The sequence below is a fragment of the Equus przewalskii genome, chromosome 8, assembly GCF_037783145.1.
Source record: "Equus przewalskii isolate Varuska chromosome 8, EquPr2, whole genome shotgun sequence".
In the NCBI taxonomy this organism is placed as follows: Eukaryota; Metazoa; Chordata; class Mammalia; order Perissodactyla; family Equidae; genus Equus; species Equus przewalskii.
Window position 1 is genome coordinate 74,488,453 of NC_091838.1, and position 26,610 is coordinate 74,515,062.

Consider the following 26,610-nt stretch of genomic DNA (forward strand, 5'->3'; position numbering starts at 1 on the left):
GACATGCATTGTCACACATTTTATTCAGTTTGACCTGCAAAACAACAATCTTCAGAGAGGGGTATTATTGTCCCAATAATCCTTGTTTCATCTTACTTTTGCCCAGTTTTCTCCCTAAATAACTTTTTCTTCTCACAGATACTATGGGTTTTGGCCTAAGACCTGGATTCCAATCTCTCTTGCATCACTTACCAGCTGGGTGACATTAGGCAAGCTAATTAATCTCACTGATGCTCTGATTCTTCACCTATAAAACTGTGGTTATGAAAAATGGAGTTACCCATTCTACTTATCTTCCAGGACATTCTATAGATTAAAGGAGAGAGCATGTATGAAAGCAGATCCAATGTGATTTGGCCATAGAGAAGGATGACTGCTTGTTTCCCATTCTCCATTTCTACACACTCCAATAATCTTGACCCTGGTCATAAAAGGAACAAGTCCTGGTTACACAATGAATTAACTGGGTCGTCTTGGTCAAGTAACTTCTACTTCTTGGGCCCAAGAATCCTCCTCTCCATTTTAGTTCTACTATCTAATGATTCCAGAACTGCACTGTCCAATATAGTAGCCAATAATCACATCTGGCTATTAAAATTAAAATTAAAAATTCAGTTCCTCAGTTGTACTAGTAACAGTCAGATACTCAACAGCCACATGTGACTAGTGGATACCATATTGGACAGAGCAGCTATACATAACTCCATCAGCACTTTTAGGAAACCAATCAGTGTACATGCTCTTCCGCTGATGGAAAGCAGCATCTTGTTTTTAATGCCTGCCCTCATCTCTGCTTGTACATAAGAATGTACAATCTACCATCCCCCCAGGATCTTCCCGTACCTTCTCCGACTCCTACCACCTACTTGTACTGAGTCTGCACAGTCTCCATTGGCCAGCAAATCAGAAGCCCTAGGTTTGTTCTCAGCTATGTGCACATGATGTGTGGCCTTGAGCAAGTTTCTGAGCTTCTGGGGGCCTCAGTTTCTTCTCACATAAAATTGGGATTGGACTTGAAACTCTCTGAGGTTCTTTACAATTCAAAAATAATGAGATTATAATTTCAAATAGTAATGAAAGAAAAACAAATAGGCAATACTATCATCCATCACTGCTAGCCCCAAACATATATATACTTGCAAATCAACAAAGGACTACACTGAGCTGGAAATCAATATGGCACCACTCCTAGGGATGGACTACACAACTTTGTCTTTAAAATCTTTTAGAGGAAGGTAAAATGGTGCAGCCACCATGGAAAACAGTCTGGCAGCTCTTCAAAAAGTTAAGCATAGAGTTACCATACTACCCAGCAAACCCACTCCTAGGTATGTACCCAAGAGAACTGAAAACATAGCTCCACACGACATGTCCCTGAACATTCACAGCAACATAACAGCCAAAAGGTGGAAACAACCCAAATGTGCATCAACTGATGAATGGATGAATAAAATGGGGTATATATAATAGAATATTATTCAGCCAGAAAAAGGAATAAAGTTCTGATACACACAGCGACATAGATGAAACTTGAAAATTTTATGCTAAGTGAAAGAAATCATAAGATTTCATTTTTATGTGAAACGTCCAGTTTAGGCAGAAGAGAGACAGAAAATAGCTTAATGGTTGCAGGGGCTGGGGGAGGGGAGGAACAAGGAGTCATTGCTAATGGGTACAAGGTTTCTTTTTGGGGTGATGAAAATGTTCTGGAATTAGATAATGGTGACTGATGGCCAACTTTGTGAACATACTAAAAATCACCCAATTGTCCACTTTAAAAGGGTACCTTTCATGGTATGTGAAATCCTCTTATAATATGTGAAATACATCTCAATAAAGTCATTATTTTTTTAAAAGCATAAATAAAAACCAAAAAACCTTCATGGGGCAGGTGAGGACACACCAGGATATTATCAGCTACTTCTTCGCCATTAAACATATGGAGTGGGTTGGAACTCAGAGACCTTCTTTTCCCAAGGAGCTGCCTTGTTTCAGAATGGTTGCTAAGTGAATTCTCTAGTGACTTTAAACTTTTGTCCTTGAAAAAAAGAAAGAAAGAAATGTTCTCTCTGGGTTTAGAAGCCATTCCCATGTCACAGCGGCTGTCTGTGGCACAATGTATCCATCCAAGTCTCTGACAGCTAGGACAATGCCTTTTTATAATACATCAACCCAAAAGAATGGGCCTATTGCCAAGACCTTGGGATGCACAGCAAATGGAAATCGTCTTGGTTCTGTGTTCAATGTGGTTGCGCATGTTCTTGTTTTTGAGTTCAAGGTCACTCTGTTCTCTTAAGGGGTACCACTTGCCCATTCTAAGCAGACTTTTGCTATCTAAAAGAAGGCTGATGCTATCCCGGACCTGAAATGATTATAGCAATAATAGAATTTTAGAATCAAAAGGAATCACATGGTTCATCTTCTGAGGAAGCACAGCTAATTACAAGTAAGAAGACAGTCAGTAAATCCAAACTTTCTGTTGTCATTGCTGTTGAGTCGATTCCGACTCCTAGCGACCCTGTGGACATCAGAGCAGAATGCTGCCCGGTCTTTTGCGCCATTCTCTCACCTTCCAGCACTGTATCAGACAATGCTCCGCTGATATTCACATGGTTTTCATGGCCAGTTTTTTTGGAAGTGAGTGGCCAGGTCCTTCTTCCTAGTCTGTCTAGACTGGAAGCTCCACTGAAACCTGTCTGCCACGGGTGACCCTGCTGGTATTTGAAATACTGGTGGCACAGCTTTCAGCATCACAGCAACAAACCCAAACTCTATCATTCACTTATGGAAGCCTTGCTTCTTCTGTCTCCTTAACTCTTCCACAAGTCATCGCTCCCTGAGGTTTTCCCCTGGCTTATTCCGTTCCAAGTCCTCTCTCTCCTCTCCCTTCTTACTGTTTCTACCTTGATCTAGGCCCTCATATCCTCTTACCCTGAATCCTGCAATCATTTGTTAGCTGATCTCCTTGCCTAGAATCTTGAGCCTGTCCAATCCAAGCTCCACACTCGTTTCTGTCATCTTCCTGAGACAGAGATCTGATCACGTCATTCTCTGCCTCAAATAGTTTCCCTTCACCTTCAGGATTAAGGTTAGGTTCCTTCACAAGTCACCTGTGACATTCTCCAGTCTGGTCCAGCACTTAACATATACAAGGGGCTTAAAATTTTGGTGACAGGGGCTGGCCTGGTGGCATAGTGGTTAAGTTCACATGCTCTACTTTGGCGGCCCAGGGTTCGTGGGTTCAGATCCTGGGCGTGGACCTATACACCGCTCATCAAACCATGCTGTGGTGGCATCCCACATACGAAAAAAAAATTTGGTGACTGAATTCCCCAAACAGGAAATGGCAGATGCCACTAGAACCATTTGAGAGTGACAGCACGAGAGATGGCAACATGTGAGAGGTGAACAGGGGCCTGAGGTTTGGGGGCCTTGTTGGTCATGGTCAGGTTTTGGATTTTATTTCCTTTGTCATAGTCATCCATCAGAAGGTTTAATGCAGGGAAATGAGTCAGCAGAACCCAGATCTTGTGAATTTCCTTGAATCTTTACCACAGTCTGGTGATGGGAAGAAGGGAGAGTTGAGGCTGAGTTCAGACACTGGTGGCAGGTCCTATAATGAGTGTGTGGGAGGGTGATATGGGGATATGGGGATGGAGGGAGCCAACCATCTAGTACCGGGTCACACTACAGTTTATGAAACCAAAGATGCGTGGCAGAAACACACTTCAGAGAGGTCCCAGTTCCAGGTGTGAGGAGGGGACACAACCGCCCACTGATTTTAACACACCTTAACATTTGAGAACATCTGACTTATTTCATAGGGTGCAGGATTACATGAAATATGAACTTGGATCCCTGGAACATGTTGGATATCCAATAAATATTAATTCCCCTCTCCCTTTTATAGGTGCTGGCCACAAGAAGAGGTTTCTCTTTTTTTCCTGAGACCTTTAATGGAAACTCCCACCTCTGAGAACACAAATCAACATCTCTGGGGCGCCAGAGGACTCTTCCTGCTGCTTCTTCCACCTGTCCTTTCCCAGCGTCCAGGGTGGTCTGTGGGTGCAGGCCATGCCCAGGTGGCAGGGCCTCTAGGATTGCTAGAGTGGCCCACTGCAATGGCTCCCCACCTCATCAGCCACTGATCCTGCCCAAACAATGATGGGACCTTCCCTTATCAGCCACTCCACATTGTCCCGCTGGAACCCCTGGCAGCACACTGGGGTCATCTGGGAGCCTTAAAAAAATGCTGATGCCTGGGCCCACCCCTGGGGACTCCGATTTAATTAGGTTGGGTGTAGCCTGGGCATTGGAATTTTTTAAGCTTCCAGGTCACTCTAACATATGGCGCAGACTGGGATCCACTGTGCTGAGGACATCTTCCAGGAAACCATGAAGGCCACAGGCACAAATCCAGACCCACGGGAGGGAAGGTCAGTCACGCTCTGAGCGTTTAGATGGGTTGCCACTTGCCTGAAGAACGGAAAAGAGACGACTGATTCGTAGAATCTCCATGTCGCCACGAGATCAATCCTGTTGGGGTTGGTAGCATAATACCTCCAGGCAGCCTGAGGATGAGAAAGGAGGGGCAGGGATGACGGGGTGTCGCCCTAAACTTTCACACAGAAGCCCCAATATTAGAACATTGGTTAATTGTGCACTGAGGTGATACCCAGAGTAGCTGGGATTCTTGGCTTTTTGTAGCTCCTTTGGGAAGTAACCCTTCCTTGACCCCATCATCTTGGAGCTATAATTGGTGTGGTGGGGGGTGGGGCTGTGGAGAGGTGAACTGCAGTGGGGGGTTTGGGGGGCTGGGTATATAATCTCTGATAGGAGCAGGGACTTCTCTTGACACAAGGTTCCTTGAGACTTCTCAAATATAGGAAGACATACAGTCTTTTGTGCCACTTCTGGGTGCAAGAGACAGCCAGGAGAGAGGCTTGGATCCTGATATACTAGAACTTCTGGGATATTGTGATGGTTTGGGGTTTAAGGGATAATGGAGAAGATGCTTAGAGATTGGGACTGGCCTAGAAACTATAATATGTAGGATAACATCATGTACCATCCTGTATCCGACCCACAGACCCACAGAGACACTCAGTCCAGTTGGACACAAGTTTACGAGCGTGTGGTCAGGCAGACATCCAGCCCCATACAGCTGCAGCCCGCACACTCTACCTTCCCATTCTCTGTGCTCCAAACAGCCCATAAAACCATGAAGCAGGAACTCCCCCTGAAGTAAAAGAGGGAACACTTCTGCCTTTCTCCCCACCTCTCATTGTTGTCCCTCAGCCCATGGTGGGGACAGCGATGGAGACGGAGAGCTGGCAGGAGACCAACATCCCTTGGTGCATGATTGTCTACTGGGGCAGAACAAATGGAGAGCTGTTCAATATTCTGCACACATAAGACACCTCTCCCTTTCTTGGCTTACGAGCTCTCTGTCCTTGGCAGATGTGAGGGGCCACATCGCCTTGCAGCTCATTGGCTAAGTACCAGGACCCCAGACTGACTCTTCCTTGTGGGTTCCTAGGTCAAGACTGGGGTGGGAAGGAGAAGGAGAAGCCTAGTATAGACCCAGGTCCAAACCAAATTCTCCACTCCAACATTATTAGTAAAAGAGCTGATGGGTTGATCTCTGTCTATTTGTCTATCCCTGTTGAGTCCTGTGTGTGTCTCTTGATTGGCTTAGAACTTGGATGGGAGAGTGGCAGGACTTTCAGTACACACAGAGACAGGTCATGTGGATAACCACAGAAACACCCACAGCCATCACAAACAAGCATGGTGCTGGGTCCTGTCGCAGTTCACGGGCATTCCCACTCTGGTGCAAGCACACATAGACACACACATAGACAGACACAGGCACATGGGGATCCCGGCCCGTTCCAGTTCACCTCTGGGCAGACAGACCTGAATGAGCTCAGCAGCCGGCTTCCTTCTTTTCTCGAAGTGCTTCTGACGGTGCTGCTCCTGCACCTTGAGTGCCAGCCCGGACCCCAGGATGCCCTGGAGGGAGAAGCCGCAGCAAAGTCAGCCCCACCTGGACTGTCCCGGAGCCACACCCCCACTCCCGGGGCTCCACAGCGACAACACCAAGCGGAGGGGAGAAGGGGAACAGCCCCTCCCTTCTCTTGCAGGGGGTGGGAGCTGCGTTACATGGAGCCCTGGAGTCAGAAGGGCCTGGGTTCAGTGCCTGACTCTGCCGCTTCCAGCCATGAGACCCTGGGCAAGCCCCGCAGCTGCTGCATCTCAGTTCCCTCCCCAGGGAAGTGGGATAACAGCACCTACCTCACAATCTTGTTAGGAAAAAGAATCAGATAATGTATAGGACCTGCCTAGTAAGGCGTGCGGCACAGAACAAATGGCCAGTAAATGTTAATAGAATTTTAGAAATATTTCAGCTGTTTGAATTGTCACTTGAGACTTTTACTGTGGCTGGAATTTCCCAGAATTGTGATCTGCTTTGATTTCCAGGTCAGACTCCCACGTGGATTGAATGGGGAGAAGCACACACTTTTCAAGTTGAAAGAGGACTCAGAGACTGTGCAGCAGCCCCACAGCCCCTCACCCGCTTTACGGAGCAGGAAACTGAGATGCAGAAAGGTCATAAGCCCAAGGTCAAAGAGCTTAGAAAAAAGCAGACAAGGTAGGGCTGCAACGGAGAGAGAAGATGGCCAACATATGGATGGGAGATGAAGGCGTGAAGGAGGGGTTGTCATTTAAGAAGGTTCTCTCTCTCCAAACTTGGTGATTAAGAGCCAGCAGCCCTGGGGGCCCTGGTGCCACCACCCAGTAGCCTTGTGCTGTGGAAACTTTGCTAACCCAAGTAAGCCTCAGCTTTCTCATCCGGAAAATGGAGATAAATACAGCTCCAAACTCATAATGTTGTCATGAAGATTAAATGAAGTGATGGAGGTAAAGCATTTGGCATGATTCCAGTGCACAGTAAGTTCAACCAGTGCTATTTATTATTATTGTCATTATTACACTCACGGCACTGGGCTTTGGGAAGTTAGTCTATCGTGGGTCAAGACTTACTCTTGAGGGAAATGCATTTTTTTTATGCACAACAGTAAATGATAGGGTGAGGGAAGGGAGCTTGCCAATACAAAGGACCTGCCATATGCAAGGAGCCCGGAATGCATGGGTGAAAGACCTAATCTCAGCCCCCAGGGAACTCACAGTCCCCTGGGGGAGGCAGACACCGAAACGTGCTATCCCAGCACAGGGTCAGAAATGCCTTCACAGAGCTCCGCACAGAGGAGGGAGCGGGTGACTCAGCCTAAAGGAGGCAGCATTGAAACTGGGTTTTGGAGAAGCAGCTGGCAAACGGAGCAGTGCAGCCTATGGCAGAGCGGCAGGAAACCTAAGGTAAGGGGGCGCTGTTGAGTTGGTAGGGCTGGAATTCAGGGTACAAACGATGGAAGAGGAGGCTGGAAAGTTCAGCTGGGCCAGGCAGTGAGGGGTCCTGCTTGTCACCCTAGGGAGAACATCGAAGGTACTTACCGCTGGAAGAGCAAAAAAGGAGACGCCAATTAAGGAAAAGGTAGCTGCAATCAGACGGCCTTCCCACGTTTTGGGCGTCTTGTCTCCGTAGCCAATGGTGGCCAGTGTGATCTGCAGAGAGCAGAGTTCAGACGTGGGGCTTCCCAGGGAGGGGAAATCAGTGACTGTCCACTGAGCTTCCCCATAAGCCTTTGTACTACTTGGGAATGCTTTTCCCAAGTGAGAAAAGGTACCAAGCACTAAGTAACTTATACGGGAGCTGTGAGGCCATAGCTGTTTCTAAGTTAAGGACCTCCTACCTCTAGTCAGTCGGTCATTAATACTTCAACAGCTGCAAACGTGTGTATGTGCACATACATTCGTGTATATATTTGCGTATGTGTGATTTTGTGTATAGCCATGTTTCCGAATATATGTGTGCTTGTGAGCGTGTTTATGTGTATTGGGTGCATACGTGTGCTTGTCTAATGTCTGTGCACCTGTCTGTTCTGGTGTGTGTGGATATTGCCGTGTGCATTTACATGTGTAGGTTATCCGTGCACACGTACTTATGGACACGAAGGCAGGATACAGAGCAGTTAAGAGTGTGGCCTCTGGAGCCCAGCTGCCTGAGTTTGAAGCCCAGGTCAACCACTAACTGGCTCAGAGATCTTCCATAAATTAGTTACCTAACCTCGTGATGCCTCAGTTTCCCCATTTTTAAAAAGGGGCTGATAACAGGAGTTGTTTGAGCTTAAAACATGTTAATAAATGTAAAGTGCTTAGAGCAATGCTCTGGAGCAAGGCAAGCCTTCCATCCATGTCAGCATTAGTATCACATGTCCCTGTGGGTGGCGGGCTGTGCATCTCTAGGTGGGTTTGAAGGTCTGTGTGCGTGTGTGTGCATCGGCCACGGTGTCTGTTTGTACATGCATGGCTTGGCTGATAACAGCCTACAGCCAATGAAGTAAGGTCCCTGAGTGGCCATGGGAACAGACTGTTCAGAGCCCTGACTTCTTATAAATGGTACGGCAAAGCCTGTTCCAAGAGCACACCGTGCGGGGGCCTCGCAGGGGCAGGTTCAGAAATGCAGGAGGCCGAGCTCTCACCAGGGACTGCAGAATGTGGCTGCCCTGCAGAGCATGCCCACGCCACGCCCTCCACCTCTCCCCATTGCTAAGAGTCAATCCCCAGTGGGGGGGCCTTCAAGGCGGTGACTCACCAGGCCCCACCACAGGGCGTCTGCATAGGTCTCAAACTCCTCTTTGACCTCTCCTCCTTGTGCATCCGGTACATCTTTCTCAACCAGGTAGACAAGGAATGAAGAAAGGATGAGCGTCAGGAACCCGATGTACCAGGCGGTGATGAGCTCCTGGGGAGTGAGCAGTGGATAAGGGGAGTGGGCATGGGGAGGTCACTGGGTGGATGCTGGAGGCAGACCTACTGGAGCTGGAGTCCAGGTTTGCCAGCTCTGTGACTGTGGATTCGTCACTTACCTTCTCTGATCCTCACCTCCTTCACTGTAAATGGGATAAGTAATATGGTCATTAGCGTATGGTTCTAGGAGGAGAGGAAGATTTCTGCCTTTGGGTCACCTCGATATCACAGCCCAAGAGGCTTCACAGAAAGGCGAGAAAGCAGGAGGAACCGGCCACTACCCCTGGGACAATGCTCGGGACTCAGGAGGCTTGAATCTGTGCAGGACTGGGCAGAGCAAGGACAAAGCTTGGTTCTACTGGGAAACCGACAGCAAGGGGGAGCTGGCGCGGCACAGCAGACAGAGCTGTGGCCAGGACCCAGCCTCACCACCAATTGACTGTGTGACCCTAGGCAACTTGCCCCTCCTCCTCATTTTTAAAATGAAGGAAATGGACCACAGAGTTCTAGAAAGTGCCATGTGTACTACCGGTGGAGTGCAGTTTTTATGTTAGTCACGTCTCGATTTAAACCATATTAAAAACCCTATTTATAAATAACATACAACCTATCACTTCAAGGATATTATCACCTGATAGATCAGGACATATGAGTAAGTACACAAGAGTAAGCCGATTTAAAGAAAAATGTTGAGGACCAGTAAGGATGGTGTAAAGATACAGCAAAGATGGGCAAATGAAACCCCCTGACGGAGACAATCCCTGAGGGTCCCTCTATTTCTCTCACTCTGTTCCAGTTTCAAGGTTTAGCGAGGTAGGCTGGGCGAGATGAAAGTCAAGGTTACTGGCGAACGCAGCCTGGAGATTAGGTCAGTCATTCCTGCTGAGTCATCCAGAGTTGTTCCTATCGATACACTTCATCTATCCAGCCGTCTGCGGCCAGTCAGCTGGCCTTCCTTCTGGGTCTACAGAATCTTGCTGACAGGGTGGCTGCCTGCCTCCCTCCGTGCCGTTGCCCACATTGCTCTCACTGCCTGAACGGTCTTTCCCCACGGGACCAACCAAAGAGCCTCGAGTCATCTTCAGACTCACATCACCTCCGTTATGAAAGTTTTCCAAACATTTGTTCGCTCAACCAGAGATGGAGTCCATCTCTATTTTCTAAAAAGCCTTCTATAATCTCTCACACTTCATTATGCTCAGTTGCATACAGGTCTGGCTCCCGCACAGCATCATATGCACAGAGCACTCTGTGAGCTCACTCCACATCAGAGAGAGAGGTTAGCTGAGACGGTGCAAGCAATGCAGCCAGCCATTCCCTCGGCGAGGGTCTGCCCAGCTCGGGGCTCAAGAAGGGAAAGGTGAACCGGATCGTCCCTCCCCAGCAGCTATGGGAGCAGGATCCTCTTGCCTTGTTGGGTGTGGTTTTAGCGTTCCTATGTTTTTTCCCACCCTCTGGCCCCCAAATATGAGTCCGAAGTTTCGTCTGGTGCTTAATCAAGGAAACAGCTGTCTGTTCACGTGTGCACAGAAAGACTGGCTGTGTTGGGCCATCAAGGGGTGGTATAATGGTCACTGATGAGGAATGAAGATGTGCCCCAGTTCTGTGCTTTGCAGTCATTTAAGAGGCTATCCAAGGTAATTCTGACTTTACACGACTTTTGCCAGCAGCTCTGTGGCAGAGCCTGTGGGTATCCCCGGATATCCACGGGCTCCTGCATGTGCCCGAGGACCCCAGCATTCAGACTGAGGCTGAGGGCCTGGGGTCTAGCCAGTGTGCGGGACGGATGGGAGAAACTTGCTGCCTGCTCCTCAAATCTAGTCTGCAGGATGCCACACGCCCCTCTTCCCTTGCCTCGGTGACTCAAGCCTCATTTTCAAGACACACGAGGGCCACCCAGCCCACACCAGACACCGTGTGAGCGAGAAGATGGTCATTGGTTTTATAGTAGGTCTCAGAGATCCCAGAGCTTCTTTGTTCTGGAAGCAGAGCCTGGCCTATCCTAAGTTTAAAAGTCTAACCCTGTGTAACATGGGCTTGTGCTCTGCATCTCTGACTCCCAGGGGAGCCACGTGTGGAACTTGGCCCAGAGTACCTGTTTTTTGAATGAATGAATGAAGAAATGAATTGATAAGTGTCTATTCACCAGGATCAGAGAAGGAACTGATAAATGGGGAAGGTGGACTCACACCCAGGCAAGTGCTAACTCCTACACACACTGCCTGCCCCCGCAGCGAGGGCCAGCCCAGCAGCGGCTCTGCAGCTTAGGAACAGGGAAAGGCTAAGAGCCCGTCTAGTGGGGACTGTTGGGGTAAGATGGGACACAGAGCTGGACAAGCAGCCTCTTTTCCCACCTTCACTCTCCCACCACAGAGATGTGACGTTGTCTTGAAGTTCTGTCCCTCTGGCCTAGCTGTGGGGTGGCATGGACCCATCTCTTCCCAGGAATTCCATGACAAACATCCAGTTGTTGTCTATTCTAATCTGAAGGAACACAGGACCAGGACCCAAACCAACCATTTTTCGCCCGGATTTAGGTTAGGTGTTGTTAACACATCCTCTGATGAAAAGATAAAATAGAAGGGCGGGCAGAAGAAAGAAGTCTCAAGAGGATGCTCTGACCTCACCAAGGCTGTGGCCAGAGGAGCACAGACAGGGAATAAACATGTATGGGAAGACCCTGCATTCTAAGGCGTTTAAATTTGTATTTCATTTTAATTACATATTTACTTGTACTGTTTGTGTAGAAGAGCATATTTGGAATTATAAACGCTGCCATTCATGAGCGCCTAGTATTTACCAGGCTTCAATGTATCTTTTCTCCTGTGAGCAGCCAGAAGGATTAACATTTTAACCATTGAGGAAGCTTGTAAAGATACAGCAGCTTCTTTTAAAGTCTTCAGGCTGGAACGTGGCAGAGCTGCCGTCTGACTCCTAAGCTCATATTCATTCTACTATGAGACACCGTCTCAGAGGAATCCACCCCGCAATGTATGTGGGTGTGTCCCTGGGATGCAGGAACGCAGCAGCTGTGCTGGGGTTGTCCAGTCGGAGGTGGCCTGGTGATGTGAGCGCTTCTAAGGAAAATTGAGCTCCCCAAGGTCAAGGTCAACTTGCCCCTGGCTCACTGTCTTAGGTGCAGTTCCCCAGAAGCAGAGCCAGAGGCGGGAATGCGGGTGCATGTGACTTACCTGTATGTGATTACTGGGGGGGGGGGGGGGCGGGATGGTCTCAGGAGAGAGTGAATGAGGGGAGCCAGACTGGGCAGGAGAAGGAGCTAAGCAAGGATGTGGTCTCGGCTGCACCTCTTTCTGTCCCAACCCATGGGGAGCTCTGGAGTGTGAAGTGCTCCACAGAGCTGGCCCCAACGTGAAGAAAGGTACCCTGTGTCAGTTAGTCACTGGCCGTGGGCTCCCCTGATGTGAGGGGAGGAGGGAAAGGACAATATAACCTCCTGGGCAAAGCAGCTCTCCTTTACTTCTCCAGAGAACGGGACAGCTGGGAACATTAGCAGCCCATTCTCACAGCAGCTGAGGGATGGGCAGGCACATCCTCCTGGGAAAGGGCGGCTGGGCAGGGCACCAACAGTATCCATTGTACCCACCGAGCTTGGCACAAGAAGACACTGTCGTGGTGACAAAGGCAGCCTTGACTTTATCCCCTGAAGAAAAGCTGCCCCAGGGGTCCTCTGCTCTGACTTCTCCTACACTGGCCTCTGAGGGATTTTTTCCTGTCTGAGTTGAGACACAGAGGTCTTCCCTCATTTCTCCAGGGTCCAGCTAAGGCAGGGATGTTCAAACAAAGTGGTAGCAAAGGTTTGAGCTAACCAGGAAAGAAACACAGGGAGCACTGCAGCTCCAGACACACTGGTCTCCACCCGCCTGGGTTTCCGCGCCTGCTCAACCATGTGGGACTCCAGGAGCGGTCGGACCGAGTCCCACCTCTGCTAGCTTCTGATCTCCCTTGGCGACGGGGGGCACCACCAGGACGGCAGCAAACACTGAAGGTGGGCTCTGCGCTGCACCGCCTGGGTTTATGTCCCACCGCGTGACCTTTGTGACCTTCGACAGGTTACTTCCTCTTTCCCTATCTGCTTCTTTATCAGTGAAACAGGATAATAATACAGCCTGACTCCTGGGGTGAGCTCCGGTCTGTCCAACACTAAGTTCTAGCACTGTGCTTCCTGCTACATAATAACAACAGCAGGAGAATGATTTCTACGAGCTGGGTGTGTTCTAAGCACTTTTCACCCTATGAGGTGAGTGCATTATCATTCCCATGTTATAAATGCAGGAACCAAGACCCAGAGAGGTTACAGAAAATCCCCAAAGTCACACCAGTAGAGTTTGGATTCAAACCAGTCTGTGGGACTCCCGAATCTTCCCCTCCCCTCCCATGCTGCCTTGCATCAGCTTATTTCATCCTCTCAACAATCCAGAGGCAAAGGCGCTATTAGCCTTATTTTAGAAATGAGGAAACTGAAGGTCAAAAAGGGTTGAGTGACTTGGCCGAAGCCGTCTACATATGGCGGAGCTGAGACTAGCTCACTGCTCCACACCTGCTTATGCCCTTGTCCTCCTCCTGCTCCTCCTCCTCCTCATGGGTGGTGGCAGAATGACCACCTTCTGGAGACACTGTAAGGGAGGAGATGCCATGGGAGGGCACAGGTGGGTGAGAAGCCCACGTGGTCTCGTGGCTTCTCGTGGCACTTACTTTGCTGTGGGCACAGATGGCCGAGCCCAGGAGCTTCCAGGTGCCGCCCCTCCGGTCCATCCGCAGCATGCGCAGGATCTGCAGGAAGCGCAGGCTTCGCAGTGACGTGGCCAGGACATTGCCCTGGTTTCCCACGGCAACCACCGGCACCGAAGCAATCAGCACGAAGATGTCTGCGGAAGAGGGCAGAGAGGGGGCAGGGGAGAGGGCAGAGCAGATCAGCCGAAGGCAAGGGAGCCATCACGGGCACTGTCTGCTGGCAGACAAGCATGTGCCACAGCTGTTGTGATAAATCCTGACATAATTGCATGCAGGAAGTAGGATCCTTCTCTGTGACAGATGAGGAAGCAGAAGCTCTGAACACGAGTGCCTCCCCAAGGAGGCTACGCGGCCGGATGCAGTTGAGTTGGGATCGGAGGCAGGCCTGTTGGACTCCGACGCTCTTTCTAAATCCCAGGGAAGCAACTCCCCAGCATGGCACTTGAGGGTCACTCCCTGGCAGAGAGGGGACCAAGGCTGCCCCAGTTGTGGAGCTGAAGCCTGAAGCGCAGACAGTTTTACTGTGGGTTTTCCCCCAAAAGCAGCACTTGAGACCCGGACTCGGCTGTGAGTACCTTTTTGAGAGATGATGCCAGGCAGCAGAAGTGAGGGGAGAGGGAGACAGGAAAGGAGAAAAAGTTGACATAAGGGGTGTTATCAAGGTCGGCGCTGGAGCCTCTGAGCTGCAGGCAGAACCTCCCAAGATCGTCCCTCTGAAAGATGGGAGCTGGGGCATCTGTCCATCGGCTCCTGTCCCCTGCTGGTTGAGGGTCGCTCCTGGGGTTGTTAATGCCCCCACGCTTCTGAGCTGCACTGTCTGGTGACCTCCCTTAGCTTCAGCAAAGGCCCTGGGGTAGACTGTGGAAAAACATGAGCCCCACCCATGAAGTGGGATGCTGGTGTCGGGAGGTGACAGAGAAATGTCTACCAGAGCTGCAGCTGAAAGCAGAGAGGTCAAGGGGATGAGGTGCTCCTGAAGGGGCCAGGCTGGCTCCTGAAGTCAAACAGCCGAGCATGGAAGAGAATGTGCCCTGGTCTCTTCCTTATTCCCTTCCGTGGCCCCAAGCCCCCCATCAATGGTCTCCCCACTGTACTACAGAGGGTTAGCAAGTGAAAAGGACTTCACAGTCAAGTCAATTAGGGAGAAATTCAATTAAACAGGTTTGCGACTGCAGGACTTCTCAGAGCCTTTAATATACTAATACGGACTGTGACTCTCAATTATACAAATGAAGTACAGCCTTCCTCAAAAGATTTCAACCATGGAACTGTTTTTGGCAAGAGCATCAGAGTTCCAAGGAATGTTTCTCTGCTGGGCAAAGTTCAAGCTCCTGAAAACCCTCTGTGACTTGGCCCTGGGGAACCTTCCAGAAGCATGTGTGGTTTTGAGCACACAGTGCTCTCTCACACCTCCGTACCTTTGCATGTGCGGGTCTATCAGCTTGGAACAGGTTTCTCAATTCACACCCAGGTACATTTGCCAAAAAAGCTGGCACCCTTTGTACCATATCAGAGTCCTCCAGATGTGTCTAAGCTTGGAAAAAACTAGGGGTCAAACATCTGGATACTAGTGTCTGTATCCTTGGCCAGGCTTCTCAGTTTATCTGTGTGAAACTATCCACTTATAATGTTTGTGGAAAAGGAAACAAAACCAAACCGAGATGCCTGGTAAATATGGCTCAAGTCTATGATGTCAGAGAGGATGATGGATTCCGGCCTGGATAGACCCATCCCACCCGAAATGGCGACGTCTGAGTCTGCCCGGAGCATGAAGGTCATGATGATCATGGATACGATAACCATACTCTGGTCAAACACACGGAGAAAGGTGGCATTTCCCACAAGGGCTATGTTATGGGAGAAGTGGAGATGAGCAGAGCAGAAATGCAGCAACACCAGAAAAGGAGCCAGCTGGGATGGCGTGGTGCTGAGGCTGGCCTCATGTCTCCGGGGCAGGTGGGCAGGGGAGCATGCTCTGCAGCTCTCTGTTACATCAGCCTGTCTTGGAACAGGGGCGACTGCTCCGTGGGGAATGCTCCCGTGCTGGAGCGGTCCAGGTTCCATTAGCTGGGATGTTCTCGAACTGGGCAGGAATCTCTGAATTTGGGCACTGTCAACCACCAAGTCACCTCCCCCACCCCAGCTCACACACACACACACACACACACACACACACACACACTCGACTTCTGGTCAGCACTGGATAGATGGCTCCAAAGAAGAAAAAGAAGTCAGCTTAACACCCGCACCCGTGCAAGAGCCTTGAGAGGAAGACAAGGAGAGGAAGATGTGGGGAGGAAGAGAATTCCTCCACCCTCTGGGTCCTTCTGGCCGGGCTATGAATTAAATTGACATGAGACAGAAGAACAGGAGAAAATCAAACAAAGCTTTATAACATGTATACATGGGAGAGGCTCAGGCAAGCTGAACAACTCGCCAACCATCTTCAGCTAAGGACAAAGGAGGATGTTGGGGGTGGGGGGAGTCAGTTATGGGAGATTTCCAGAAAAGTACAGTAAACAAGAGTAAGGTTATTATGCAGATTTAAGTCCTTGCCTTCTGCATTGATAAGAGTTTCTAGAAATAAAGTCATCCCCAATTCTTCCTGGTACAGAGAGGGAGACACCTTTACAGATGGAGATTTCCCTTACAAGTGTAAATGACTCTTACAAAGGGTAACTTCTGCTTGGTTTCCAGAGTTCTCCCTTGTCTGCAGTTTTTAGAAGTAACCAGCCCCAAACAATCCTCATGCCAAAGAGACACATTTTGGGGTGGCCAGTGCTGATCCCCCACAAAGGGAAGGAAAGTGGAGGGTTGCTATGCACTGAATGTTTGTCCTCTCAAAATTCACGTGTTGAGTTCCTAACCCCAATGTGATGGGAGGTGATTAGGTCGTGAGGGTGGAGCCCCCATGAATGGGATTAGTGCCTTTATAAAAGAAACTCCAGAGAGCTCCCTCAACCCTTCCACCCATCCAGCGAGAAGTCCAAGAAGTCGGTAGGTTGTGACCTGAAAGAGGGCCTTGATCACAACCTGGCCAGGCTGGCAGCCCAATCTTGGACTTCCAGCCTCCAGAACTGTGAGAAATAAATGTTGCTTAGAAGCCACCCCATCTGTGGGTTTCTGTATTGCAGCCCGAACGGACTAAGACAGGGGTAGACAGGGAAGGAGGACAAAGGAAGAGAGAAGAAAAACAATCAGTATGAAAAAGTCCTCCAAAACTGTGTGCACCCACACACGCCCCCACACACACCCGACTTGCATTCCGAATTCTGAGCAATAAACAAGAACCTCAGGTGGCCAAGCTCAGCAACAGACAGGAAGGAGGAAGAGAGGTTTCAGCTGACAGTGAGGGTGGTACAGAAGTGAGGGTGCTGCAGACAAGGCAGTGCCCCGCCAGGTGGCGTGGAGAGAAGTCTGGTACCTAGGACACAGGATGGTCTGGTTCTTCCCTGGGCTGGCCATCCATACCCAAAGGGCTGTGTTCAGTCCCAGGGGTCACCTTCAAAAGGGCAGTGAAGAATAGTTGTAGCAAGCTGAGAGGAGAGGACTGTGATGCTGAGAACGTGTGATGCAAGGTGCAGTTGGCGCTAACAAGCACGTCTTTCCTGATAAAAGGAGATTGTGCTGGGGTGGAGAGGACGAATAGAATGGCTGAACTCAACTATCTGAAGAGAGTCAGAGGAGTTAAGATGGAATAAACACCTCGGGAGATGGTGAGCGCCCCGTGACTGGAGGTATGCGAGCAGTCTGGGCGACCACTGGGAGGCTGCTGCAAAGGAGACTGGAGCATCCGACAGGAGGGCGTGTTGGACCAAAAGCCCCTTCCAGCCCCCCAGCCCTGACATTCTACGATCCTGTAACTTTAACCATCCCTAGGAATTCGAAGCTCCCAGACTCCGACCCATGACTGCAGCAGATTTTGTCCTGTCACTGTAGGATTTTAGCAGGATCTTCGGTTGGCAACACATGGGTCCACGCTGCACCAATAGGCCTAAGTGAGAGGGTATGCCTTTTCTGCTCTGAAAATGCCTGCACCTGGATGCAGGGGTGTCAGGGACACCTCCTCAGAGCAACGTTTGGGCCAGGACACAGCAACAAGGTTGGGGGGGGGGGCACAGGTGCCAGATTTGTCCAGATCGGGGTGTTAGGATGGAATCTGCTGCTTACTACCTGTGTGACTGGAAAATGTCTCAGCTCCGTGAGCCTCAGTTTCCACCTCTGTAAAATGGGCATAACATGGTCCTATAGAAGTAATTCCCAACCAGTAACAGTGTCACACCTCCCCACCTTCCCCCCCCCCCCGCCCCCCGCCACCAACCATAGCTAGTCTGGAAAGGTACAAGCAATTCTGGGTGTCACAATGACTGGGGGGCTACTGGTCTAGGGACCAAGGATGCTCAACATCCTGCAGCAAGCTGGCTCCTTCACAACCCAAATGCCAAGAGGCACGCCCCCCTGACCCGCTTTAAGAATAGCAGCCCTGTGGGGTCATGACGAGGAACAGGCGCGGAAGGAGGAACTCAGCACCTGCAAGATTGGAGCAGCTCCTCCTCATCAAGCCAAGTCAGAGGCTGGGCTGGCCTCCACGATGCCACATGACTTCCCAGCAGAGCACTGTTTGCTTAAAACTTCCTCAGAGAAATAAGGCGCCAAAAAAAGGGCATAGGGCACCCTCGACTGGGGCCAGGGCTTACCCAGCATGCACAGGGGCTTCCTGGCAAACTTCAGCCGTCCCCGCCAGCCTTTGTATCGGCAGCAACATCCGGCAGCCCAGATCCGCAAAGCAAACTCGGCTCCAAAGATGAAAATAGCAAATGTTTCCTGCGTTGAAGAACATATGGAGAGACGCTGATCAACGGGGATCCAGTTGTCCGGAACTAGCGATTGCTGTTCTGAAGTTCCGCAGAACTGGGTTTCTGTTGTTGCTTCTTTCGTGGTGGAGCGGGCAGAAGAACAGGTTGATCACCTCCATCCAGTTTTGGACAGCTCCCGTCTTCCTTCTGATGTGCTAACCATCCCTAACACGAAGCCTTGCAAAGTGATTACTTGTTCTTTTTCCCACGTGTCTGTTCCAAGGGATCATTTTTACAAAATTCCCTTTAATGTACTAAAAGCCCCTAAGAAGTGCAGTTAGGGTGAAAAGAGAGATATCAAGGAACCCATCTATTGATCCCGGCCAGTGCCCGGCCCCTGGCATGGCTAGTTGTAGCCAGCGGGTTACTGAGGGCAGCTCCTGGGCCAGCCACCACCTGTTTTGTAATATTATTCTCATTCTGTGTTTGGAGAAACCAAGGCAAGGAATGGTTAAATAAATTTCTTGAGGCTATCCAGTGGCAGAGAAGGAATCCCAGGCTCTGTAATCAAGCTGAGTCCACCACGTAAGACACTGGGTCTCCTCCTTCCCGCCCGCGCCTCCCTTGCTGATCAGACACAGACACCTGGGGCCCCTCTGTTTGGTGCCCTCCTTGGATCCTTGGGGAGTTGCCGCTAGTTCCTGGAACTGGATGGCTTCCCAGGACTCACCTCTCAGATCTCAGCTCCGGACACGCAGACTGTAAACATCTGCCCTTGGAAGCAATCTGCTGATTCTGGCGCCCAGGAGGGCATGCTCAGTGGGAGTTAAAGGTTCTGCTATTTCATGACCCTTAATTGAGGGGATCGCAGCCTGTCCCTGTGTGGAGGGCGGGGCCTCACCCTGAAGAGGCAGCTGACTGCTAATCCAGCAAGGGTGTGGTCCTTCAAAGGACCAGTGACCAGGGCTGTCAGGGGCTGCAGAAAGAACCAGCCCATCCTGGGAGCCTCCTGGCCTGGGGCTGAGGCTGCACCCAGCCCGTCAGCATTGGCTCCTCACCTTCCATTTTCACACATTTTAGGCAAGGATGGGAGGAAATGGAGGGCCTTAGGTAACTTGCCCAAGGATGCTAACCTCACTCTCCAGGGTGGAGAAGGGAGATGGAAAGCAAGCAGAGGCCCCGCGGGGAAGGACCTGTAATGCAGAAATGGGATTTTATATTGAAGGGAGTAAGAGATCCTCAGGGCTTAGGGAGCAGGATGCGAGGGAGAAAAAGCAGAGGCGGGGTTTAGAATGGAACTTCCCGAGGATTGGGAAGCCCTATGTTCTAATATAACTCGTGTGTGCTGGGTTTTGCTCTGACCTTGTTTACGCCCCTTATCTCTAATCTGGAATAACAAATGGCACTCCCTGTGCCCCTGCCAGACCTCACCAGCTGATCCAGGCATGGCTTTCTCTTGGGCCTGGACTTGCCCAGAGACTCCAGGAAGCCAAAACCAGCGGGGCAGAATCGTACGCAAGGGCAGCCTCCTGGCCATCGCCATGGAAGTCCACCCAGATGCGTTGGCCCCAGAAACTCAGCACCACAATGGGCGCCCCATCTCACCAGCAGCAGAAGCCAGTCTCCCGAAACGGTCTCGTACTCCTTGAATGTGGTCAGGACGGCCAGAATCAAACAGCCCAGGACAATCAGGAACCTGGAGGGGAAGGAAGGAGGAGATTGAGAAAGTCCTGGCTTGCTCCGGGCTAGACAGGGAGAAGCGTCAGCGGGACGAAGCCACAACTTCCACCGGACATCCGTCTGCGCTTTATATGTTACCCCATTAACCTCACAACAAACATGCAAGGAGGGTAGGGATTAACATCCCAGTTCAAGGAAACAAGGCTGAGAGACGTTAAGCAATGTGCATACTTTCAATTTACCAGCTACTTAGTGGAATCAGTCAGTCAGAATTTGAACTTCATCACCTGGTCCCAACCCTGGGTGGGGGGAGATCTGCGGATGCTTGAAAGACCAAAAGTTCCGTGAGCTTTGGTAAATCAAAGGAATATGAATAAATTAATACTGTGCCCTGCACATATAGGACTATGATTTTCAAATATATGAAAATGTTCTTAGCGTAAAGAAAACACGAATTCATTCCAAAGACTGATGAATTCAGCAAAGGCCTCTGTCACCATCTATTAGTATTGTTTTTTTTTTTTTTACAGTCCATTGTTACTAGAGAAGACAACTTCTTTCCATTGGGGACCTTCAGAATTGTTTTTGAAATTACAAAGTGTTGTTCACGCTAGAAAGAATAGGAACCGCCACGCTGAAGGATGCAGAATGCTGGTCCTTGAAGAGTCATGGAGAGGTCACCTGCTTCAGGGCCCTGCCTCAGTCAGGAGCAAACTGCAAACAATCCTTCGAGATTATTATCTTTATAAACTATGTGTGTGTGTGTGTGTGTCCCCATGTGTGCATGCTTCATTGTTTGAACCAAGAAAAATGGTTCTCCATCCCTCCAGGTGGATAGGCTCTGGTTCAAAGGTCAGCATCAGGTTCTCTGGGAGTCTAAAAGGGAATTTACAAGCTAGGGTCCATGGGTGAGGCTTGGTACCACACACCCAAGCTTTCCTCTTCTACCTACTTTGGCTCTCTGCCCTACTAGGTTCCAATCCATGCTTTTTGGCTTGCTTGGGCAAGTGTGTACCCACTTGTTCATTCATTCACTCATGTAATATCCACACAGCAGGTACTGGGGACACAGTTGGAATTCAACGATGAGTAGTCTGGAAGTGTCCTCATGAGCTCACAGTCCAGACAACAGAAAGCTATCTCGTGGTGTGATGTAAGCAGCTTTGGAAATGTCTGCTCCTGGCCTTGCCTGGGGACCCGAGTCCTGGCTCTGACCCTTAGTGATCCTGGTGGACATGATCATTGGTCATGTGGCCATCAAGGGTCACATTTTTTGATCAATAAACCTGCTGATCTGCAGAACTGAATCTCTATGTTTCCGACCCTGCCTAGGAACCTAAACAAGATTTTCCATTCTCTCCTGTGTTTGGCCATTTTATTTTAAATTCATGACTGTCCCATGCCTGGCATCTGCCTAGCCTGGATCCCAAATCTTCTTCTCAGGTGATGATGATAACGACGGCGACAGTAACATCAATAATTCCCAGCACCAGCCTTTAGGGAGCACTTGCCACCCAACACTTTACATCTATCAGCTCATTATCCTCACAACCACCTCCCAAGGTAGATACGATCACTCCCATTTTCGTGATGAAGAAATCCATCAGGAGGAATCATTGACATCAGGATGATTATGTTGTTGGTAAAAAGACCACAGAGCCTGGAGTCCAAAGCCACAGGCTCGAAAGGAGGCTCTGGCCCTTTCTATGGAATCTTGAGTAGCTCATTGACTTGGGGAACGCCAGTGATCACATCAATAGAATGGGAATAATGAATCTGCCTAGAGATCTCAGCTATTGTGACGACCACAGGAGATAATGGGTGGAGAGTTGTTCAGTCAACTGCATAGGATCGTGCAAATGACGCCTGGTGTTCTCCCAGCATGGACTCACCACTGACTGGCCAGGCTCTGGGAAACATGCAGGGAACTTAATCCCTCTCAGATGATTTTGCAGGTCCAAACTCTAGTTCTCTCAAGACTTTATTTTATTCTTTCATAGGCTCTGGAGATAAGACCTGGATTAGAATCCTCTTCCTTCTGTTACGCTGTGTCATTTTAGGCAAGGTAGATAACCTCTCTGTGTCTTGGTTTCTTCATCTATAAATGAATCCAATAAAAGCGCCCATGTCCTCAATTATTCAATGACATAATGCATGTCAGGTGCCTAGAAGAGTACCTGGTAAAGAGTGAGCCTTCATTAAATGTTAGCTATTATTTTGTTGGCATCTAATGTCAATATATTTAGTGCCTGTTTTGTCCCAGGCACAGTACTGGTTTTAAGAATACAAACACGAATAAAACCTAGCCCTCATTTTCAAGGTCCTCTTAACCCAATGGGGAAACAGAGGACAAATAGTTACAGAGGAATGTAGCTGACATTATGGTCTGAGCGTCCACCACGTGCTTTGGGAGCATATAATTGGAAGCATCCAAGAGGCTGTAGCCAAGGGGTTGGAAGGATATTTGAGGCTTAGGTAGGGTTGACCACATGTCCTAGTTTATCCATGACATTCTTCATTTTATGTGTGTTGACCTGGAGTGTGGCCCTCTAGGCCTCGTGAACAGCACGTGCACGTGGAGAGTGCAAAGCTTCATGGACACAGAACCCAGTTTGAGCTCCTTTAGCAAAGGGTGTGGGACTTGCCCTCCTCACGGCCTCATCTTCTGCCGCCTCCTCACCCCCAGGATGGCCGTCCTGAATGACAGCATTTCCTCAAACCCTCTGAGCCCACGGTGTCTTCTCAGTGCTCCTCTTCTCTGCCCACAGGCCCACATCTCCTTCATCCCCCCGCTAATGCCTTGACAGCACCAGTCACGTCTTGTCTCCAGAGACTTCCGTGACCCCACGTGTTCTCTGCTGGTTCCCCTGTGCGATGCCTCCCCGGGGACCACAGGGCACCCTGATGCATTTCTATTCTAGTACTGGTCATCGCCCATTATCATTCTGTAATCGTTTGCTTGCATTGTGTAGTAAGTAAAACATACTATCTTAACGCCTGAGCCTAGAATTCCTCTTAGGGCAGGAACTGCCTTTGACGAATGAAATATTTTATTGATCCAGTTGAGGTGGAAGTTGCAACTCTAACGGCATGAGACTTCTAAACATCTCAACCAATAAGAATTAACCAGAAATTGGAGATGGGAGTTGGGTTCGAGGGCTGGGAATGACAAGAAGAAGAGAGGATACGGCCCAGTCACATGCTGAAGGATTTGTGAAGAACAAGGTTGTCTAAAATTTTAAGTTCATGGCCCTGAAATGCAAACCATGGACCACAGCCTTGTGTAAGTGGCTTTGCCTTTAGCTGGCATTGAACATGGGGCTGGAGCCAGTGGCCGGGGCAGTATGTGGGAGAAGAGAGAGCTCGGTGTCTCATAGCTCAAGTAACTCAGCGGGAACAAGAGCCCTTAGCCAGACTCTGAGACTCTGCCCACCCTCCCACACTTGGAATGTATGCAAATCGTGGGAAGATTCTGTGAGGTGTGTGGATGGTGGGCATGCCCTAGGGCGGCCCCCAATGAGTCATGTCCTTGTATAATCCCCATCCTTGTGTGCAGGCAGAACCTGTGACTTGCTTCGAACAATATAATATGGCAAAAATGATATCATGTCACTTCCTTGATTATGTTTCATTATGCGGCAAAGGCAATGGGATTAGGTTACTTTATATAAGACTCCATCTCAGCAGAAGGGAGAAGAGAACCTCTTGCTGGCCTTGGCAACAGCTGTCAAGTCATGAAGGGTCTGTGAGGGTCACAAGGCAAGAAACTGTGGTGGTTTCTAGCACCTGAGAGCAGCCCCGAGCTGAGATCCAGCATGAAAGTGGGACCTCAGTCCTCCAACCGCAGGACCAACAATCATGTGAGCTTGGAGGGGGACTCCCCAGCTCCAGGGAGGAACACAGCTCAGCCCCCACCTGGATGGCTGCTTTGTGAGACCCTGAGTGGAGGGCCCGGTTAAACCATGCCCAGACTCCTAACCCAGGGAACGGCGACAATAAACGTGTGTTGTTGTAAGCCACTACGTTAGTGGCAATTTGTAATGCAGCAGTAGAAAATGAATACAGTGTGGAATGGGAACCTGTGCCGAGTGCATCCAGTTTTTGCAGAGCAGGGTAACCACCCCCCGCCCTGCATTCATCAGATGATGTCTGGGGTGCACCTGTGTGTTTACTCTATGAGACTCGATTCCGTGAGGGCAGAGATGGTCTTGTGTCTCCCTGTATCTCACGACCATCTCAAAGCCTGGCACTTCATAAGAATCCCTAAGTGTTTAGAGAATGGATAAAAACAATTTCAGAGATGGGCAGTTGCCCTGTTGTTAGAATAAAAGGCAAGGGATACAGGATGGGTCTGGAGAGACAGGCTGGAGTAGGATATGAAGGGTTTTTGAAGAGTCTGGACTTGATTCTGCAGAGGATCTTTATCTTCATCTCCATATCTCTATCTACCACATCTATATCACCATCATCTATTTCACCCATCTATATCCACATCACCTATATCTATATCATCTACATCTATATCTGCCTGTCTAAAGACTGCTGGACAGTAGTCAGGAAGCTGTTGTCATGGGCTGATGAGAGAGGATGAAGGATGGACTGGAGAGATGAAAAGGGTCCCACAAGAGAGAGCCCTCTTGGTCGGTGCTCTCAGCAGGATTTGTGACTAATGGGATGCGGAGGCCAAGCAAGAGGAGCATCTGGAGGGTCTCAAAGGTGGGTGACAGGGTGGACAATGTGCTGTTCACAGACATCAGAAGGATGTGCAGTGGAACCAGCAAGACTGAAGATGAACGATGTTGTGGACCTGCCAAGTTTGAGGTCCACAGGTGGAAATATCCGGCAGGCTGATCGAAATTTAAGTCTAAAGCATAGGGGGAGGTCGAGGCTGGAGATCTAAGTTCCTTCCAGCTCTAATAGTTTGTGATTTTAGAGCCAGGAAAAGGGCTCATTCAGCCTTAACCAGTCACCAAAACACAGTCCCCTGGTTCTGGTCTTCAGGGAGCATGCAGAACCAGGTCTGGCCAGCAGGGGGCAGCAAAGCCCAGCGGAGCTCCGCTCTTCCTCTCACCGCCAGGAATTAAAAACACCAACCGCCCTGGAAATTTATTTTGAGATTTGAGAACAATTATTAGTTTATAAAGCTAGAAGCATCAAGAAGGCCCTCCTTCGAAGGCGGAAATTTTCCTTGGTCTCTTGCACATTTCAATTTACTCTTAAGATATGAACTTGATTTCAGACAGACAGACCAAATTACCCCTCTCATGGATGGAAGCCAGCTGTGTATGGCTAGACACCGGCGTCCCCCTCTTGTTTTGGCTCTCTCTCTATCTCCATGCCTCACCAGTTATCCCTTTACTTCCTCTGTCACTTTCGTTTCCTTCTCCATAGCCCTGTTTCCTTCACCCCACTTTTCTCTCACCATCCTTCCTTCCCTGACTTCTCTCCTCCCTCCCCCCTTTCCTTTTCTACCTTTCCCCTCTCCCCTCCTTCCTCTGCTCCTCGCCCAGCACCTCTCCCAGCTCCTAGGATATGCAGGAATGAGCCGGGGTTTGTGGCAGGAATCTTGGGGACAGCCAACAGCTGCCCTTTGGTCTGCAGGGTCCTGAATGTCTTTGCAAATGAGCCCAGTCTGAGTCAAGGGTCTGGGACATGCCCTTAAAGCAGACACCATCTCTTCCAGGCCTCCAGCCTCATCCTCTGGCATCTTCCACCCAAGCCTGGGCTGCAGAAGGGGCCAGGGAACTGACACAGGAGAAAGCAGCTTGGTAGCTGCACATGGTATCTAATGCGGAAGGTGTAGGGGGCCAGGACAAGAACCAGTGCTTCCCCAGTCCAGGGCCCTTCAATACCAAACCTCCATCCGGGCAGCAGAGAAGAAGATGCAGTGGCTTTTTTTTCGGGGAGTTGGGTGTAGGGTGAGGAAGATTGGCCCTGAGCCAACATCTGTTACCAATCTTCCTCTTTTTGCTTGAGGAAGATTGTCGCTGAGCTAACATCTGTGCCAATCTTCCTCTATTTTATGTGGGGTGCCGCCACAGCATGGCTTGCCAAGTGGTGCTAGGTTCATGCTCTGGATCCAAATCTGCTGAAGCAGAGTGTGTGAACTTAACCACTATGCCACCAGGCTTGCCCCAAGATGCAGTGGCTTTTGCCCAGGCAAACGCATGGGATGAACCACAGTGGCACCTAGAGTTCCCTATTGCCCTCTTCTCCCCCAGGCCTGACCTCCCTCTATAGGAACAAAGCTGGGCCCACTGGAAATGAGAGACGAGGCTTCACAGCCAAACATCCCCTCACAGGCTTCATCTGCGGTGAGACCAAGAGGGCGGCGAAAACTCCACATTTATCTAATAATTTCTCTTGTGCATCATCTTCTCTTTTACTCTGGAGTGCAACACTGACTGCAAGGCAGGGGCACTGTCATCGTTATATTTCTGTCCCCATTTTACAGAGGAGGGACCGAGCCTCCAGGCTCAGGCAACACTGCGAGAGGACCAGCCCCCATGCT

At 49.8% G+C, this 26,610-nt stretch overlaps 1 protein-coding gene across 1 annotated transcript in view; it reads right to left on the reverse strand.

Annotated features, from left to right (window-relative positions):
* The window catches only part of KCNQ3 (potassium voltage-gated channel subfamily Q member 3), a 301,936-nt gene that overhangs the window by 29,860 nt on the left and 245,466 nt on the right, over window positions 1–26,610 (reverse strand). The window contains exons 2-8 of the mRNA XM_070632054.1: window positions 20,025–20,115; window positions 18,321–18,447; window positions 13,585–13,757; window positions 8,717–8,866; window positions 7,516–7,626; window positions 5,920–6,015; window positions 4,477–4,571 (exon numbers count right to left, since the gene is read on the reverse strand). Coding sequence (XP_070488155.1) covers window positions 4,477–4,571; window positions 5,920–6,015; window positions 7,516–7,626; window positions 8,717–8,866; window positions 13,585–13,757; window positions 18,321–18,447; window positions 20,025–20,115 — 843 coding nt within the window. The remainder of the gene's footprint in view (window positions 1–4,476; window positions 4,572–5,919; window positions 6,016–7,515; window positions 7,627–8,716; window positions 8,867–13,584; window positions 13,758–18,320; window positions 18,448–20,024; window positions 20,116–26,610) is intronic.